Source organism: Moschus berezovskii, chromosome 25 (assembly GCF_049115385.1).
Source record: "Moschus berezovskii isolate FMDL1 chromosome 25, NW_MosBer_1.0, whole genome shotgun sequence".
NCBI classification, from domain to species: Eukaryota; Metazoa; Chordata; class Mammalia; order Artiodactyla; family Moschidae; genus Moschus; species Moschus berezovskii.
The window spans coordinates 6,133,293-6,153,407 of NC_142484.1; the positions used below are offsets into that span (position 1 = coordinate 6,133,293).

General features: G+C 49.1%; 1 protein-coding gene across 8 annotated transcripts in view; it reads left to right on the plus strand.

Annotated features, from left to right (window-relative positions):
- The first annotated feature begins 897 nt into the window (after positions 1-897).
- The window catches only part of PC (pyruvate carboxylase), a 107,022-nt gene continuing 87,804 nt past the window's right edge, over positions 898-20,115 (plus strand). For 2 of the 8 annotated variants that reach the window (XM_055415428.2, XM_055415427.2), the window contains exons 1-2: positions 1,410-1,535; positions 5,389-5,426. Coding sequence is in view for 1 of the 8 variants with exons in the window: in XM_088832256.1 (XP_088688382.1) it covers positions 6,447-6,449 (3 nt within the window). In the remaining 7 variants the exon portion in view is untranslated. Of the gene's footprint in view, positions 1,005-1,409; positions 1,536-2,190; positions 2,642-4,645; positions 4,665-5,388; positions 5,427-6,429; positions 6,450-20,115 lie in introns of those variants that run through there. The other 6 variants (XM_055415423.2, XM_055415424.2, XM_055415426.2 and 3 more) reach the window with 6 other exon arrangements.

A 20,115-nucleotide genomic window follows, 5' to 3' on the forward strand; every position in this document is an offset into this window, starting at 1 on the left:
AAGTTTACAACTGATTTATTATCTTTGCTGTTGTTAATTCTCTTACCTGATAATAGTGTTTGCGCCCTTAAGAGCATTATTGCTGAGACCTGTTCAGGGCCGCATTGCTTTTTTTTTTTTAATCATCAATCTTCTTTCACTGGGAGGCAGTAATTTTGGTTTGTTTTGGTCACTTCTGCATCCTCTGGTTGGCACAGAGCCCCGTTTTGGAAACTTTTCGTTCAATCAAGCCTTCTAAACTCTCTAGGTCCTGAGTGGCCTCGATTTACAGACTAGGAAACTGAGGTTCAGAGAAGGGAAGTCACTTGTCCAAGGTCACACCGAGATTCCTCCCCATCACCATCACCCCCCTCACCACCACAGTTGCTAAAAGACACAATCACATCAAGTCGTGTGGCACAAGCGCCATTTCCTTCCTCCTGCCCTTCGCAAACCCTTTTTCTCCGGCTTCTCCTCCACCCACTAGCGCGTATCTGAGTGTACCCGAACCCCGAGCCGGGTTGCTATCTGTTATGCCTGCGGCTTTGGGAGACACGTGCTACTCGGGTGAATGAATCGCATGGCCCCACCCCCGCCGACAGCCAATCACAGCCTGTCAAAGCGCGGCCACTTCCGCCTATTGCGGGACGCGGCGGGGGCCTTGCGGCCCACGTGGGGCTCTGAAGACAAGGGAGTAGGCGGTGGTGTATCAGGGGCGGGCTCCCCCAGCCTCATCACCAATCAAGTGGCCCGCCGGGGACGCGAGAGGCGGGGCTAACGCGGGGCGCCAAGGCTTAAACATGACGGGCGGGCGGGGGTAGGGAGGAGTCCTGGGCAGGGAGCGGTGAGTGACGAAGGGCGCTGTCCAATAACAGGAGGGGTTGGGCTGCCTGAGCCAATAGGAAGTCCGTAAGGCGGGACTGGGACTGCAGCAAGTTCGGTTGCGCGGAGACCGCAGCTGTTCCCTGTCAGTGGAGGCAGCGGCCGTAGAGACGGTGGCGACGACTTGCGGCGACAGCGAGGAGGTGAGTGCCGGCGGCGCCGTGCATCTCCCGCTTCCTGCAGCGGGTCGGAGCGGGTGGGCGTGCGCCGGCGCTGCCGCGGGGGACGCTTATGTAAGGGTCGCGCGCGCCAAGGCGGCGCGGGCTCCACGAGTGACGGCTGGAGGAGACGGCGGCGGGCGGCGCGCGACGCGGCGCGACGTGCGCCGCCCCTCCCCTCCCCCTCCGGCGGGGGACTGCCTGCGCGAGCCCTCCGCCCCGCCCCGGGACCCCTCCTCCCGGATCCCTCGCCCGAGTCCTCCCGGCCCGCCAGCCGGCGAGCATCCTCCCCGCGCGGGCACCGCCCGGCCTCGTCCGCCCCGCGCCCAGGGGGGCCGCTGGCGGCCTTATTCCTGCTCTCGGGCCCATTTTGCAGATGGAGAAGCTGAGGGCACGGAGCCCTCAGATGCCTCGCGCGAGGTCCCTGAGGGTTCGAACCCAGGTCTGTCAGAATCCGGAGCCCAAGTGTCCCCCATCATACTGGAAGTTGCTCAGCTCTGAAGAAAGCCGTGGCGTGTAAGGAGAGGGTTTTCCGTGTTCCGAGTGCCTGCACTCTGCTTCCCATAGGATCCTCCTAGTAACCCCTGGGGGGCATTCTTATAATTCCACTTAGTTGCAGAGGTGGAAGCCTGGGGCGCCCAGAAGCACTGATTAGGAGGAGGTGGGGCTGGGCTCGGTCCGTTATTTCTACAGCTTTTCGCAGTTTACGAAGTGCAGTGAGTCGCAGCTGGGCCTCAGGGAAATGCCCTCCTGGGCATGCAGGCTGAAGCTCTGTCGGGGAGGACCTGCCATACAGGTTCCTCCCAGCTTGTTTTGAATTGTGTACTCTGAGTGAGTTCTTTCACTTCTGGGGATTCCTTTCCTCATTTCACAAGTGCTGGGGCCAGGTCAGGTCCCTTGGCCCCTGGCACCTTTGAAATTCTTAAAAATCTGATTTTTAAGAGAGAAGGAGTAGGCCAGGAATCCCCATTCTTTAGCTGAGGAAACTGAGGCTCACAGAGGTGCCGATATTTGCCAGATCATAACCAGAGCCTCCCCAGTCTTTACCAAGAGGTCAGCCTTCCCCTTGCTCCCTTACCCCCTGCCCCCCTCACCCTTCCCCTGCCTGTGTTGCAAACAGATGCGCTGGGATGGATGTGCTCAGCATTTCTATCTGCTCGCAGCTACAGCTTTTCTGCTTGCCTGCTCTTCATCTAAACTCTTGGACCCTTGCTCGCGTTCTCTGCACGCTTGTCGTGTTCAGAGCCCTAGACTGGCTGCTGCATGAACCAAGACCTGGGAGATGAGGTGTCCCAGAACTGCCAACAAACTGGTTGGGGGAGAGGAAAAGAAACAGCATGTGAGCAACCAGTCAGCATGCCGTAGATGTTTGTGGAGAGCGGGTGTGGGCGAGGTATGGCCCAAGGAGGACGTGGAGGAGGAAGTTTTGTAGAGGCTGGCACATCAGGGGGAGAGACATCAAGGCCAGGGAGAGGAGAACTGGACTGGCTGGGGGCTGGACAGGCATGGATTGGGGAAAGCTCCATGGAAGAGGTGAATTGCGAGCCTTTTGATTTTGCCGGGGCCAGCAGTGAAGAAGCAGTGATGGATTTGAGCAGCCAGCGTTTTACGTGGAAGTAGAGGTGAGTTTTAAGTAACTAGAGCCTGCCAGAGGAAGGCTGAGGAAGGTGGAAGGAGAATGTGGAGGAAACAGGTAGGGGTTCCCAGTGGAGTGAGATGTTCGGTTGGTCCCCGAGCAGAGACCTCTTCAGGAGACGTAACAAGGTGAGGGCACTCGCTCAGTCAGAAGTGAGGTTGGGTCCAAAGGCTCCAGGTACTTGGCTGGACCCTGAGGGCCCAGAAGCAGCGGCCCTGAGCTACAGTTTGCTGTTTGTATTCTAATAAGCAACCTGTGAGCAGACATCCTTGTGAGAAGTTTCGTAGTGGCTGCTCTGCCTGTCCTGAAGGAAAGGGCTTTGCTCACTGTAGTTGCTCAATATCTGTTGTTTAAATTAGGCGGCCATTCAAACTTTCCCTAGTTTACCCCAAGTCCCCTCTGTGCCTTATCTCTCTCTCTTTCTCTACTGAAGCCTGCTTCAGCTCGATCGGCTCTCACTTCCAGCATCACCCCTCAGAGGGGTTTGCTGTGGTGTTGTAAGTCCAGGGGATCCCTCCTGTCTTTGATGCACCTGTCCAGGCGGCTCGCTTCTTTCTTTCTTTCTGGCCCTCTGCCTTGTCTTCTTCTGTCTCACTTCTAGAGCCCTGGGTGCTGTGCTTGTGCCTGTCCTGACTGCTCCCTGGGGCGTGGGGACTAGGGCTCTGCAGGACTGCAGACCAAGGTCTTGTTCCAAGTTGCAGCCCGTTCTGGTGCTGCAAGGATGATCGTCACAAATCAGAGGATCTGGGCGGAGGGCCTGGGCAGCCCCGGACCGTCCACATCACTCTCCAGCACCCTTCTGTGTGAGCGGGACACCTCACGCACCTTGGTGTTGCCCTTGAGGACTAGTATGGGCCTTCTCTCTGGCTGGCTTCCAGGAGCATCTTACTTTTCTGAGTGGGGCCTTCTCCCCCCATCGGGAAAGTGTGCCTGTTCGGGGGGCTAGTTTCTCTTCCAGAGACGTCCTTCACGGAAGTGGGTCGTTTTGCCTGCTCTCTTTGAAGCTTCACCTGGGCCCGCTTGACCCTGTCTTCCCCTCTGTCCTAACTGCCTCTGGTCTCAGCTGTGGAAACTTTGCCAAACGAAGGAGTGGGGCCTGATAGTGGAGGATGGGGAGATGACGGAAAGAGGAAACCATGTCCTCTTACTGAAGGAAAAGCTGGGACCCCACCTCCTGGGCTTTTTCTTCCACTTGGCCCCACAGGTCCCCTCTTCTGCCTCAGCCTCATCTGAGGCAACTTGCTGTTGCCCTCTCCTCTGCTCTTATTCCTTGTGACCTTGTTCTCTGCAGGCCTTTTCCTCTTATCTTGTCCTGGTGAAATTGTTCTTCAGACTTTTCTGCATTAAGCCTGGCTGAATCTATTGAGTTGGACCTGGGTTCTCTCTTTTAATCATAATGATGATAAATTATGATTCCTTGTTATGATAAAAGCCAGCCTTTGTTGAGCTCTTACTATGAGGTGGCAGGGACCTTGCTAAACCCCTTTTATGTATTATTTATCACAACAACCCTACAACAAAAGTACTGTTAGCTTCTTGCTTACAGATGAGGAACTGTGGGTGCATAACTCCCCCAGAGTCACACAGCTAGCAGAGGGCGCAGCGGGGGTCCGCCACATGCTGTCAGGTTCAGGGTACCTGCTTGGGTCCCTCTCGTGTGTTATCCTGTTGTTAACCTCTCTTAGCTCACCCCCAACAACCTGCTTTTTGGCACTTGGGGAGCAGAGCCTGTGCCTTCTGGCACAGTGCCCTATGCAGGGTATGTGCTCAAGAAGTATTTTAATGAATTGAATGCCCCAAACATTCATATTCAGTCTTGACCTAATCTACCAAGTCTCGGAATACGGATTTAGTTCATCTGATGGTGCGTTGGCCTGTGTCTCCATTTTGCTCTTTCTTGACCAGTAGTTAAAGCTGACAGACAAGTGTGGTCATTCAAGCGGTCAGTCTGTAAACTCCAGAAAGTGGTCAGGAGCCACTATCTGGGCTCCCATGGGTCCAAACACAGGGTATGTTCCTCGTGTGTCTGCGTGTGTGTGGAGTGGGCGGGGGAAGGGTGCTGCTGTCTGTAGGAAAGGATCTGAGGACATAGTCAGTGAAATAGGAGACGTGATGGCTTCCTTGTTTGTGTGTCAGGTTGCAGAGAGAGACAGGAACCAGGCTTAGAGCACCCTGATGGGAGGCAGCTCCTAAGGATTGGCGAAGGCTCTGCAGAGAAGATAGGCCTGGGGCTCGATGGAGGGGGCAGGAGGACCAGGCGCTTCAGATCAAAGAAGTTTCTAGAACTTCTTGTTCTTGTGTAGGGGGTGCCAGAAAAGAGCTTTACTTAAATGCTTCTTACTGGGCCCGTCGGCTAAGGTCTGAGCACGTCCTCTGTACCAGGCGGGGTGCCAGCGCTCGGAGCGTGTGTGACTCCTCAGCAACCCTCCGACCGGGGTGGAGGTGTCACTCCCATTTCACGGAGGGGGAGACAAGCCTTGAGTGGTCCTGGGAGTGGGTGGCAAAGCAGTGGAGCCCAGGCAGTTGGATGGCAGAGCGCAGGTGCTCTCAGCCCTGTGTGGCCTGGTGTTCCCCGCCCCCAGGTACCCCTCCCTGAGATCAGGGGCGGGCCGGAGGGCGGATGCACAGCAGCAGTTCTGCTCTGGGTTCTAAGTGTGTGCTCCTGTCTCGCCTGGGTTCTCTGGGGAGCACTTGGAGAGAAACGGGGTAACACTCTCTTCTTCTTTTATTTAGATAGTGCCTGCCTCCCGAGAGCCGACAAAACACTGAGGGTAAGTCCTGTGTCTGGATCCAGGTCAGTGGGATGTGCGTGGGTCGTCTCCAGGAGCAGCCGCTGCAGATGTTAGCAGCCCTGGCGTGTCAGTGATCAAGCTCAATCAATAAAAAAGGCCAAGCAGTCCGATTTTTGGAAAATATAAGCAGTCTTTGTCTGTTCCCAGCGCTCTTGGTTTTCTTGGTTTTCACAAGACCGTGGTGTCTGGCTCCCTGCTGGCCCCAGTTGGCAGCTAGCCCGCCTCAGCAGGAGGCCCAATTTCTGGAAGGGTGTTGTTCAGGAGGCCTATTACGGGGAGAGGGGTGTGGCTCCTCAGGACCTCAGGAAGCCCCCCTGTAGGGCCAGGCAGCCTCTGAGGAGACCCCTTGAGTCCATATGGAGGGCAGGCAGCTGGGTGGAGGGACCTGGGGAGGCTGCAACCAAGCGCAGGGGGTGGCTCTGTAGGCCGGCTGTAACAGCACTGGATGCGTGTCCCCAAAACGATACAGGCGATGGCGGTGGACTTGCCCCTTCTTCCCCCGGTGGCCCTCCATGTGGCAGCATGGCCCTGGACAATCTCCTGCTCTTAAGGTTGCCCCTCCCGCAGGAAACACCACTGATTGCACTGATCCTGGTGCCTCTCCTCAGCCTGAATTCCAAGGCCGGCAGGCCGGGGGCGCTCCTGATGGTCTGAGAGGATGCCCTGGCTGGGCATGGTCCTGGCTCCATGCAGCGGCCCGCCTGCATTTCAGACGCTGATATGCCTCCCTGCTCCACCCAGAGGCTGGCCAGCCGCTGTCCCCATTTCACAGCCAGGTTCCTGGCTCAGGGACCACATTGCCCAGAGCTCAGTCCAGTGCTCAGCATGGGGATTCCTTTGCCCGGGGATTTTTCTCAGATGACCCTTCAAGACCCAGAAGCTATTCTCCATCCTGAGATTTTTCCATGTCCTCACATATCCTAGGTCTTGGGCCAGCAGTGGCTGTTTTCCACCCTGAGACGGCATTTGCTTGGAAAAGCGGGCCGAGTGTAGAGGCAGATGGTATGAGTGGAAATGCCCCTGGACCTCTGACAGACTCCACCCTCCACAGACTTCCACTGCCCTCTTCTCTCTGCTCTCGGCCTCTCCCGTCTTGGCTGATAGAGTTGAATGTCATCATTCTTACTGGCATCCCTGTGAGGAGAAAGGAGCAGCTGGGTGACGATCCCAAACCACCTCCCTTATGCAACTGAGGAACTGGGGCCCAGAGGAAGCTAATGAGCAAAATCCAAGATTCCCACCCCTTTCCTCCCCCTCCCAACCCCCCACCAGAGTGTCATCTTTTATTGTGTGTCGTCCCCAAATCCATCTGTTGGAAAGGAAAGTTAGTCGCCAGGAAGGGCCTTCTTCTCCCAGATCATCTAATTGGTTAAAGCTTGCTTGGATTCTCAGTCCCTGCATCCTTCCTGAGTCCCCAGAGGTTTGCCTAGTTACCGTAACTAAGACTCTGCCGTTGAAGGTTCCTGCCCTCCGGTGTCCTCCTCCTCTCCGTCTCCTTGGTGATCCTGCTGGGAGGTGGATGTGGCTTTTTTTTTAATGCCAGAAGGCATAACTCCTGGTCATCTCAACATGCCACATTGCTGCCATTCCTCACCCGCTCATCCTGATTTGCCTGCAGGTCAGGGGGAGGGTGCGGCAGGCTGGGACGTCCAGGGCTGCTTTAAGTACATTTCCACCAGCTGTGTGTTGCAGTGGGGCCAGATGCCACATACCCGCAGCTCCTCTCCTTATTGACATCCTGGCTGATGCCTCGGGAAAATTCCACGGTCTGGCTGTGCTGAGTCATGCTTTGTTTCTGAGGATGTGTGTGTCACCTTTCCAACGCCTGTTACTGGTCAGCCCAGGGTCTGGCTGCAGTTACTATAGACTGAGATCCGTGCTGCTAATCTTTTCGATTTGCCCATCACTATGTGCTTCTCCGAGTGCTTTTTCTAACGTGCTGTTTTATCAATGCAAAATTTATTAATCTTAAATCATTCATAATAAGTAGATTCTTTATCCTGGAAAACATTCCTCTCATGAATGAGTAAACTGAGGTTTGGAGAGACTAAGTGACTTGGTGAGTTTTGGGTGATTGGTGAGTGGCACGTTGGAGTGAGATTTTTTTATCCCCTTACCCTGGATTTCTGTGTAATGCAAAGATTTTTCAGAAGTAACTTGTTTGAAAAAATTGATTTTCAGTTTGTTTAAGTCACAGACTCAGAAATCTCGTTCTTCCTTTAAGGGCCAGTCTTTTACATCTAACTTTTAAGTGTAGCCTACAAATCTTTCTGTTCTACTTGTGATTCTAGAAAATGTTCACAATCATTTTAAGGGGTCTTTGGGTTAATACTTGATCCTTTTGTAATCTTAACTCATATCAGTTTATGAATTATATTCAGCTTCCTTAGTTACTGCAGTTTTCTGATTAACACAATCTTCCATAGTCCTGTAAATCTAGTAAACTGACTCTTAAATTTTCTTACACATTCCTATACTGTTTTATTTTTTTTTTACACAGCTTGATAGAGGTATTTTTAACATAAAAATTGCACATATTTGAAGTATACGATTTGTATTTTGACCTATGCATACTCTTATGAAATCACGAACACAGTTAAGATAGTGATTGTGCGAAAGTGTCCCTCGGTTATCCCTCCCACTCACTCCTCTCTGCTTCCCCCATCTCCAGGTAATCACTGACTGCTTTCTGTTATTATAAATTAGTTGGCACTTTCTGGAGTATTATGTCAGTGAATTCGTATAGTATGTATTCCTTTTTTGTCTGGCTTCATTCACTCAGCATAATTATTTTGAGGTTTGTCCATGTCGCGTGTATCAACAGTTCTTTCAATGGCTGAGTAATATTCCATTAGTGGACAATTTGTCTGTTCACCTGTTGTTGGTCATTTTAGTTGTTTCCAGTTTTTGGCAATTCTAAATAAAGCTGCTCTGACCCTCTGTATACAAGTCTTTGTATGGTCCTGTACTTCCTTTTCTCTCGGGCAGAGGCATAGGAGTGGAGTGGCTGCATGGTACGTTAGGTGTGTGTTCAACTTAAACTGCCGAGCCACTTTCCAAAGTGCTTGTGCCATGTTACGTTCCTACCTGCAGCGAGTGAGCTGGTCCCCGCATCCTCACCAACTCTGGAGATGGTCAGTGTTTTTCATTTTAGCCATTTTAAAAGGTATATAGTGGTATTTCATGGTGGTTCCAATTTGAATTTCTCTGGTGACTAATGATGTTGAGCATCTTTTCATATGCTCACTTGTCATCTGCTAATACTGATTTTAAACAGTAAAATTCCAGCTTAAGAGAGGAAAATGTGCTCCACTACAGGGCAGGGCATTAAGTGGCAGAGGATAGTTGAAACCTAAGCCTTAAAAAAAAGCATTTGACATGGTAATTTCAGCTCTAAAAATATCGCCTAAGGTATAATGGGACAAGCACACAAACATACTCGGCTGTTCGGACCAGCGTTTTTATGGCAAAAAAAACGTGAAACTGGTACTTCCCTGGTGGTCCAGTAGTTAAGATACTGCACTTCCAGTGTAGGGGTTGCAGGTTCAAACCCTGGCTGGGGAATGAAGATCCGACATGCCATGCAGCCAAAAAAAAAAAAAAAAAAAAAAGACTCCTTAAGGGCTTCCCTGGTGGCTCAGTGGTAAAGAATCTGCCTGCAGGTGACAAGGGACACCAGTTCAATCCCTGATCCAGAAAGATTCCACACGCTATGGAGCAATTAAGCCTCTGTGCCACAACTACTGAACCCACCCCAGTGAGAAGCCCATCCACTGCAACTAGAGTAGCCCTTGCTCCCCACAACTAGAGAAAGCCCAAGTACAGCAATGAAGACCCAGCACAGCCCTGTAAATAAATTAAATAAGTAAGTAACTCTTTAAAAAAAAAGTGAAACCACCAAAATGTACCTGAGAAAAGGATTGCAACATATGTAATCTTTTATTGCATCATACAGTGCAGATTTTAAAATAGCCCACATACCCTTATCAGACTGTGGCTCTGATCTGTTCCCACAGAACAAGAGCCATGATGCTTTTACTCGAGAAAGGTGAAAAAAGGTGTATGACACCTTAATTTTGGTTATCTGGGAATGTCAACACCTCATTTGTTATTTGGAAATGTTATTCCAGTTTTTTTTCTGGATGCTGGGATTATAAAATTATGTGTTTAAAAAAAAATTGCTGTGTCTTTGAAAATCAGAGTTTTGAAAAATTTAGAGTAGTGTGGCAATAATAACACTATTTGGAGCTTAAGATCAAGTACAGAGAAAGTATCAGCGTTCTTTTACCCATATATATTTCAAAAAGTTGTTTAGGGGATGAAAACCTCTTTTTAAATGCCATGTGAGATATAGATTCCTGGGGAATGATGTAATATTCCTGGGGAATGATGTAATAAGGACTTCTGAAAGATACTCCTCTCTATAAGAAAAGAAAACTGGCAAAAACTGGCAAAATCAACTTGTTCAGAACTCTGTAAATTAACCAAAGGCTTGCAGCAACCCAAGGTACATTTATTCAAGAAAAATGGCTGAATCTTGTTTTCAATAAAAAATTATGAGGCATGTAAAAACAAGAAAGAATGGCATGTACAACAGGAAAAGATGGGATCGGTAGAAACCATCCCTTGAGGAAACTCAGACCTTGGACTTTAAGCCGAAGATTTTAAATCATCTGCTGAAAAATATGTTTGAAGAACTAAAAAAAGTATGAGAACAGTGCCTCACAAAATATGATCAGTAAGTGATAGAAATTATTAAAAAAATTCTGGAGTTGCAAATTATGATAACTAATGTGAAAAAAATCACTAGAGAAGCTCAACAGCAGAGTTGGGCAAGTGGAAGAAATGGCAAACTTTGTTTTGCCTTTTTTTTTTCAAAGGCCTTGCCATGCGGCTTGTGGGATCCTGGTTCCCTGACCAGGGACTGAACCCACACCCTTAGCAGTGAAAGCGTGGAGTCCTAACCACTTGACTGCCAGGGAACTCTCGGGATCAGCAAACTTGAAGATAGGTGTATTGAGGTTAAACACTGAGGAACAAAAGGGAAAAAGAGTGAAGGGACATCTGCAACATACACATGATGGGAGTCCTAGAAAGAGGGTAGAGAAAAAGGAGCAGAATGAAGTTTGAAGAAATAATAGCCCCAAACTTCTCAAATTTGATGAAAAATAATAATTAGGTACCTGAGAGGTTCAGTGAACTCCAAGTAGGATAAGATTAAAGAGATTCACACATAGACTCGCCATGATCAAAGAATCTTGAAAGAGAAAGAGATAAGCAATTCATCAGAAGGGCTTTTTTTTTCTAACGATCAGTCAGTTCAGTTCAGTCGCTCAGTCGTGTCCGACTCTCCCTGACCCCGTGAATCACAGCACGCCAGGCCTCCCTGTCCATCACCAGATACAACCACTTTAGTTAAAAAATATTTTGTCGTCATTCCACAGCATGTGGGACCTTAGTTTCTTGACCAAGGAACATATCAGTATAGTCCCTAAATGACAATTACTCAAGCTACTTTCACGCTTAACCTGTAGGAATTCTTTTACCAAGTTCCCTCTCTAAGTACTTTTAGAAATACCTAAGGAGTGCTTGTTGGGTGTTCCACCAAACCTGGGACATAGTTGGGGCTCAAAAAATATTTGTTGAATGAAATCTACCTGGATTACTTATTTTCTTGGCCAGCAGTCTATTTACTCTTCTTCATGTAACCTAGTTCTACCTGTCTCAGAGCTGTGGCCTCTTTCCTCATACTGTCGATACTTTGCCTTCAGATCTACGCAAACAGATCTTCACATAACTTCTCAAAGTACATCTTTTGAAAAGACTATCAGATATTTCACAAAGTTTTACTGAATGCTTGGGAAGAGCAGAATGGAATTACAACACAGGAAAGAAAAAAATGTGTGTGTGTGTTTTTTTTTTTCCACATAAAGGTGAATTCAACCTTTACCTCTAGAAAAATGGAACAGCTACTATCATCTGCTAATGACAGCCTCACTCCTACCCATTGGCCATCAGTTTCAACAAATAGTGGGGTCTAATCTCAACTAGCGTACCCCAGGATGCTATGGAACCAACTGCTGATGTTCTGTTTCTTTTGTTGTTAATAATATTCCTTATAGTTTTATTCTTTTTTTTTCTGCATTATAGATTTTTTATTTTTCCAAATGGGACTTGATAGGGTTTATTGCATAACCATTTCTTCTTTGACCGATAGGAAAATTATACGCTTTATCACATACCAAATCCATGTGCATATTTGAAAGCGAAAGTGAAGTCGCTGACTCTTTGCAACCCCATGGACTGTAGCCTACCAGGTTCCTCCGTCCATGGATTTTCCAGGCAAGAGTACTGGAATGGGTTGCCATTTCCTTCTCCATATAGTTTTATTCTTTATTGGACATTTCTCCTTGGGACAGGTTAAGGTCATGGTTTCATTATCAGGGATGATGGATCAGAGGTTCAGGGGGTGTCCAGAGACTTATGTAAGAAGCAGAGTCATGTTTGGGAAGCAGCAATTCTGATTCCTGGCCTTGAGTTCTTCCTGCTGTCTCAACAGAATATCAGAGCGTGATGTCTCAGTGTCTCTGTGCACAGGTCTGAAAAGACCAACCCGAAACGCTCCAATTTCCTATTTGATCTCCTGATTGGTGTTGGCTGCTTTGGCCCCCAGCGCCATTTGTTGTCACTTGGGCTTTGGGAGTCTTCACTCAGGGCAGGGCTCTCCCCATTGCCATGTTGCCTAAGACCTTACAGCTTTCCCCAGTCTTTCTGGATTTTGACTATTTTATCCTAGTCGGTTGCTAAACAGCTGTTTTTGTTTTTGCTGATCCGAACCATCTTTCCATCCCTTTTTACTTCTGGTATTCTTAAATGGCAATTTCAGTATTTGGCAGAATAAATCTCCCATGATCTAATCCTGACTTTTTGCAACTGACTGAATGGTTTAAGAAAGGCGAAAGTTGCTACTGTGCATTATTCCAAGGAACTGTTTGTTCCCTCCTCAAGCCTTTGCTGAGCATCTGTGGCAGGCACAGCTGCTGGATGCTATGAGGCCACAGAGCATCTGACGACATGGCCCCGGCCGAGGTGGCTTGTCCTGTGGTTGAGACAATGATGTGTGTGCTGGAACAGAACTCACGCTTACACTCGTGGTGACTGATTGACGAGAACAGTCACAGTTGCCGTTTACTGAGCACAGTTTCTGTGGCCAGTGAGATGCTAAATGCAAAATTGAGTGTAGAAAATTACCAGGGAAGTGGTATAGCCATGGTTGAGTTAGAGAGCTCGGGCTTAGCCTTTTACCACTTAGCCTGTCACTTCTGGCAAGTTCTTTAGGGTCTGTGAGCCTTGGTTTCCTCATCTATAAAATAGGGGCAGTAAGAACTTCCTCATGGGCTGTTGGTGGGAATGTAAACTGGTACAACCACTATGGAAAACAGTATGGAAATTCCTTAGAAAACTAAAAATAGAGCTACGATATGACCCTGCAGTCCCACTCCTGGGCGTATATATCCAGAGAAAATCATGATCCAACAGGATACATGCAGCCCACTGTTACTTGCAGCACTGTTTTATGATAGCCAAGAGATGGAAGCAACCTAAAATGTCATCGACAGAGGAATGGATAAAGAAGATGTGACACATAAATATACAACAGAATATTAGCCATTAAAAAGAATGAAATAATGCCATTTGCAGCAGCTTGGATGGACCCAGAGAGTGTCATACTGAGTCCAGTCAGTCAGAAAGAGAAGGAGAAATATATGACCTCCCTTATATGTGGAGTCTAAAACAAAATGATGCAAATGAACTTATGAAACAGAAACTCACAGACTTAGAAAACGAACTTATGGTTGCCAAGAGAAGGATAGTTAGGTTTGGGAAGATCATGTACACACTGCTGTATTCAAAATGGATAATCAACAAGTTCTCTGTATAGCACAGAGAACTCTGCTCAATGTTATGTACCAACCTGGATGGGAGGGGGCTTTCGGGGAGAGTGGATACTTGTATATGTATGGCTGAGTCCCTTTGCTGTTCACCTGAAACTACCACAGCATTGTTAATCAGCTATTCCCCAAAACAAAATGAAAAGTTTAAAACTTGAGGAAAAAAAAAAGACCTTCCTCAGGGGGCTTCTTGGAAGGATTTAGTGAAATAATGTGAACCAGCACTTGGTGGATGCGTCCTAGTGGTGGCCGTGTGGATGGGGCCCATGGAGGACAGTTCCTGGAGGACTCACTGGAGAGCAGAACACGTGAGGCCAGGGACCTGCAGGCTGGGGGCACTGGGTGGGAGGAGAACTACTCAGGAAGGATGTCTTGGGAGAACTGGCCCGGAGTCACATCTGGGTTGGTGGAGAGGAGGACACGGCACCCAGGCAGTGGCACATGGAGCAAAGTCATGTGCTGAGAAAAGCCAGACTTTGAAGGGGTGATGCCCCCAGCCTCACTGGCGGGAGGCAGGCGATGGTGATCTATGAGGATGGAGATTGTGTCTGCTTTGTTTTCCACTGAACCTGCAGGACCCTGGCACTTAGTTGACAGAACGGATGCTGTTGGGGAGTAGTGAGCATCAGGGCTGGGGGGTTCTGTGTGTGCCCAGCTGCCTGTTGGCATTTTAGGTGAGACGCCTTGGAGATGCTTGAGCTGGCGACCCCTGCCCGCCCCCACCCCACCCCCGCCCCCTGCCGAAGGCGAATGGGGTTTTGAGAAAACTCTGGCGGCAGTGGGCCGGTTGACTTGGCATGGGGAGAGACAAGAGGTCAGGGTAGGGGCCCAGCTCTTAGAGGCCACTGCTGCAATTCAGACCTGCTGTTGCTGGGTGCATGGACCAGGGAGGGGGTGGCGATGGGAAGGAGGACGTGAACACAGAAGAATGGTTGTCATGGGCAGAGTGGAGAGAGGACTTGGAGAGCTCTAATTTGCAACTCTGCCTCCATCCTGAAATGCTGAGCAGGAGAAGCAACCCATTCATACAGTCGAAGGACTGACGTCAGGGGAAGTGGTCGCTGGTGCCGTTCAGTCACTCAGTCATGTTCATTTCTCTGCGACCCCATGGATTGCAGCACACCAGTCTTCCCTGTCCTTCACTGTCTCCTGGAGTTTGCTCAAACTTGTGTCCATTGAGTCGGTGATGCCCTCCAACCATCTCTTCCTCTGCAGGGGAAGTGAAAAGGCATAGAAATAGGGAGTTGGAATGGGGTGCCATCTTTGGAGATGAGCTATTAAGCCCAATTCAGAATTTCCTGAGCAAACTGAGTTTTCTTGAGACCAGAGTAGTTAATCTTGAGAAAACTTACCTGGAGAAAAACACTAGAATAGACCAGGGTGGGGGGTGGCGTACCTGCTGATGAGCGGGAAGTGCATGGAGCCTGAAGTCACAAGTTAGGGGATGGTCTGCTCTACCTTCTAGAAGAGGTCTGAGTCTGGTCCTGTGGTTGGCCTGTCTCTGTAGTTTTTACAACCCCAGTCAGTTTTCTTTCCCTTCATGGCTTGCTTCTCCAGCTGGAGTGTGCACACAGCTTAAAGAGGCTTTCTCTCCAGTGGGCGGATGAAGGACGTTTCTGGGGCAGAGGGTTTTGGATTTGGAATGTAGCCATTCCTAGCAGCCCCATAGCCCCAGAGGGATGATTCAGTCACTGCCTTTTTGAGATTTTTGTCCCAGATCAGCCAGGCCAGCAGAGTAAACCCAAGTGGCTGATGGGACCCCAGTCAGGGGTCTTTGATGGTGTTTTTAACCTCCAACATTTCAGATACCAAATGTGTGCTGTTTTTTCCAATGGCAGCAAATTCTCTGACATCAGCTGGGTGATCTACACTTTAGTTTGGTTCTGATACTAACCACTTGGAGTGAGTGCAGATGCCACAGGTGAAGGGTTCAGTCCCATAGAGTCCCATAGACTGTCCCTGCTTCAGTCACCTGTATAGTTACCACTACCTGTACTTCTGATCAACCGGTTATAAACAGGGGATTCCCACCTCAGTTTGATAATTGGCTATAATGGCTTATCAGTTCAGTTCAGTCACTCAGTCATGTCTGACTCTTTGCAACCCCGTGGACTGCAGCAAGCCAGGCTTCCCTGTCCATCACCAACTCCCTGAACTTGCTCGGACTCATGTCCATCGAGTCGGTGATGCTGTTGTAGCCATGCGTTCTGGGAAACAAACTCACTCAGAAGGACAATGCAGATAGTGGAGTGCAGTTTACTACACCGGCAGGCCCAAGGCAGAGTCTCCTCTTAACCAAGGACCCCGACCAGTTTTTGTGAAAACCTTATATACCCTAAGTGTACTTGCTCAAACTCACCTCCCCAAATTCTTTGAAACTAGTCTGGACAAGGTGAAAGAGATACGGTTAAAGTTAACCCATGATTCATGTGTCATAAGCCTAGATGGTTAAACAGTGGACATTTATCAATAGGCCTGTGGTCATATCCCCATAAACACAATGGAATTTACCACTTTGTTTTGTTACAGAGATAATTAGCATATTCTTTTAGGCAACGGAGAGTCCAAGTACAAGTCCTGAGGCTCTTTTATCCGGGGGTCTGGTTTTCCATTGGTATGCCGTTTCTATAGACACTGGGCACAAAGTTCAGACAGAGTTCATTGGGAGGATGACCATGTATGTAGCCTAATGTTTGCAGCCTGGCCTAAGATGGAGTCCAGCTCTATCTGTTTCCTCCTTCATTCCCCCCTCTTGATGCTCTTAATGCATATTATGAGCATCACTCATAGGGATATATTGCACCCTGGCTCTCTGACCACCAATTTGGGAGAATGATGTCAACCTTCGGGTTACAAAGTCCATAATACATTGTAAAATTCAGGGTCCGCAAAGCAGAACTATCAAGGCAACTATAACAATGATAAATATAGTTTTCCACCAATTGCCCTTCACCCAAGATAGGACCGAAGTCCAGAAAGGAATGTTTTCATTTGACATTGCTTTTACCTGGTTTTTCATGTCATCTAAAGCAGTTGATACATTGCCAGATAAGTCAGGAATGCATATACAACATTCAACCTTAATTATAGCACAGGGCCCTCCTTGAGCAGCTGTGAGTATGTCCAAAGTCATTCTATTTTGAATTACCGCTTTTCTCATTTGGATTTGCTCTTCATTTAAGGCTTGGATGGCTTTTGTTCTATCTAGGAGGGCCTGTTTTGTGAAATTAGTCTATTTTAATCATAATATCTGTTATCCCTATAGAGGGTACGAATAAGGCAGCAATATACTCATACCATTGAAACACAGATCTTGTCCACCTAGCATGTAAGCTGCTGCTGCTAAGTCACTTCAGTCGTGTCCAACTCTGTGTGACCCCATAGACGGCAGCCCACCAGGCTCCCCTGTCCCTGGGATTCTCCAGGCAAGAACACTGGAGTGGGTTGCCATTTCCTTCTCCAATGTGTGAAAGTGAAAAGTGAAAGTGAAGTCGCTCAGTCATGTCTGACTCGTACCGACCCCATGGACTGCAGCCCACCAGGCTCCTCCATCCATGGGATTTTCTAGGCAAGAGTACTGGAGTGGCTTGCCATTGCCTTCTCCGCCTAGCATGTAAATAAGGTAGATTTACCGGGGCTTGCTGTAGGTTAGGCTTTTGTTACACTGGCATTTATATCAAATGTAACCCTATGACCCAAGTCTATTGACTGTAGGTCTGGCTTACACCCAGAGAGCAGGGAGAGATTATGATTGTGTCCCAGAAAAGAGCAGAGTGGTTTAAAATCTCCTTGGTGGAGCAGTGACAGCCACCAGGGAAGTCCGTCCATCACAGACAGAGGCATAGCCCCGCATACCCAACAGTTGGAGGTATGGTGAAGTCCGCGTAGGAATGTGCACGTTGATGAGACCAAGCAGCAGGAGCTGATTATGCGGCTTCATCCTCGAGGGGCTCGTCTGGGATCTTCTTTTCCTTCTTCTTAAGGATGGTCTTAGTCTCTCGAGGGTTAGCGGGGTCCCTCTGTGCAGTCCACTCAGCGTTTTCTGGGTCTGCGTGGTATGCTCTCTTCACCCTCGTATGATGGATCCAAGGGGCAATACCTGCAACTTTAACTGCAGTAGGGGTAGTTAGAATAACATAAGGGCCCTTTCACCGAGGGGCTAGTAAATCAAGTTTCCAAGCTTTGACCAATACTTGGTCACCAAGCGTAAACTCATGAATCTGTTCCCCAAGGGGGAATGGCACCCTTTCTTGTACAAACTTTGTTACCCGATTTATTACCTTACCCAGTTCCATCTGCTGCAAAATCCTATCCCCCCCTTATCTGAGGCAAATTTGTTGACACCTGTTTTATTATGGGAGGGGGCCTCCCATACACAATTTCGCATGGAGAATAGCCTTGGGACTGTGGGGTCATCCTGAGTCTGAGCAGAGCCGTCGGAAGCAAGTCCACCCAGGAGCGGTCAGTCTCTATGATCCACTAAAGAGTCTCTTTAAGTGTCCGGTTGGTTCACTCCACCATCTCAGAACTCTGGGCCTATATGCAGTGTGCAGTTTCCATTTGATGTTTAAAGTTTTGCTTACTTGTACTAAATCAGCTGCAAAAGCTGGGCCATTGTCTGATCCAGTGCTGATAGGAAGTCCAAATCTGGGAACTATTTCCCTAAGCAGGCACCGGGCTACTTCTGATGCTCTTTCAGTCCAGGTAGCAAAAGCTTCTACCCATCCCAAGAACGTACATACCATGACCAGCAGGTAATGGTAGTGTCGGTGAGGTTTCATTTCAGTGAAGTCCACTTCCAGGTGTTCAAAGGGCAGTGTGCCTTTCAGCTGAATACCCAGAGGTTTTTGTCTGTGCCGAGAGGCAGCATTAACCTGTGAGCAGGCAGCATGGCCCAGATGGGTCGCTTGGTGTGTTTGGCTTACCAGAGTGTATGCCAGCTCTTCCGGTACCAATAATTTGCCACTTGGCAATTCCCACTATCCCTTTTCAGTCTTGATGGCCCCTTCCACTTTGGCTAACCTGACAGCCGTTGTCCTTGTTTTATCAGGCTAGTGCCATCAGTATATAGGACCCAATTAGGGTCTGGAACCTTGTGCCCTTCTTTAAAACAAACCCCAGATACCTTACCTCCTCCTTGCAGATCTGTGCCTTCTTCTTCGACACCCGGTAACCTGCTTCCATCAACAGCTGGGGCAGTGCTTTTGTCCCTTCCCAACATTTTTCCTTTGTCTCAGCAGCCAGTAGCAGATCATCCACATATTGTAGGAGCCAATATCCATGCTCTTTCGGATGGAATGAGTCCAGGTCAGAAGCCAAGGCTTCCCCAAAGATGGTTGGGGAATTCTTAAACCCTTGTGGGGGAGTCCAGGTGAGCTGTTGTTTGGTGCCCCTGACTGGATCTTCCCATTCAAAGGCAAAGATGGGCTGTGATGCTGGGGCGAGGTGTACGCAGAAGAAGGCATCCTTGAGATCTAGGTGAGAATAAACTTTAGTCCTCGACGGGAGGAGGCTCAGTAAGGTATAGGGGTTTGAAACAGTGGGGTATAAAGTCACAGTAGCCTGGTTGACTAGCCTGAAATCCTGTACAGGCCTGTAGTCCTGTCCTTCTTCCTTTTTGACTGGCAGGATCGGTGTATTCCAAGCCGACTGGCACTCCACTAGAATGCCTGCTTGTTTTCATCTATTGATGTGGGGCAGTATGCCGGCCCAGGCCTCTATCAGTAGCAGGTACTGGCGCTTTCTAACCATGGTGCCTGGTTTGAGTTCTGTTGTCACTGGGGCTTGATGTTTAGCCAGCCTGGGGGGAGGGGGCTGTCTTCCACCCAGACCTCAGGGAATAATTGAGTTAGCTCTCTCATGTTCTTCCGGCCCACCCAATTCTTCCTTCGGAGGCTCATGCAACCTCCACTTATCTTGGGGTGGTACTGAGAGAGAGCAAATAAGTCAGAGTGCCCATCCGGAAGGTGGGCCTCTCCTCCGGGGAGAAAGTCACTTGTGCTCCTAATTTGGAGAGCAAGTCTCTTCTCAACAGGGGTACTGGGCACTCAGGAATGTAGAGGAATTCATAAATCACTTGGTGCCCCCCCATCTGACATTTTCTGGGCTGGGAAAACGATTTAATCATCTCTTCTCCTGATACCCCAGTTACAGCAGTAGTCTTTTTGGAGAGTGGTGCCATGGGTTTTGTTATTACTGACAGTTCTGCTCTTGTATCCACCATGAAGTCAATGTTTCGGTCCCCCACTTTTAAGGTTCCCATGGCGGGGACCTGATATCTCTGAGCCCCGGCAGCCCTATTTCATTTCCAAGTCAGCAAGCCCCACCACTGCGGGAGCTTCCTTTTCCTTCCTTGCCTTAGGGCATTCATTCTTCCAGTGGCCAAAACCTCAGCACCGTGCACACTGGTTTGGGTGTAATGGGGCCAGGCCTCCGTTGGGACCGGTTGAAGGACTGTCCTGTCCCTGGGGCAGAGGAGGTTTTCCGGAGGGCCCGAGATAGACTTTCCCAGAGCAGCAGCCAGCATTGCAAATCTCTTGTCTGTTCTCTTTCATTCCCTCCGGCTCTCTGGCAGAGCGCAGTTTCTGCTTAATTCCAACGTCTCCCTCCGCTTCCTGTCAGTACTCACCAGGAGAAGTGGGTATAGCTTGGGCGGTTTGGCTATCCTGGAAGTGCTGGCCAGAGGCTTCTGCCACTGGGATCGGAGCCCGCCGAGG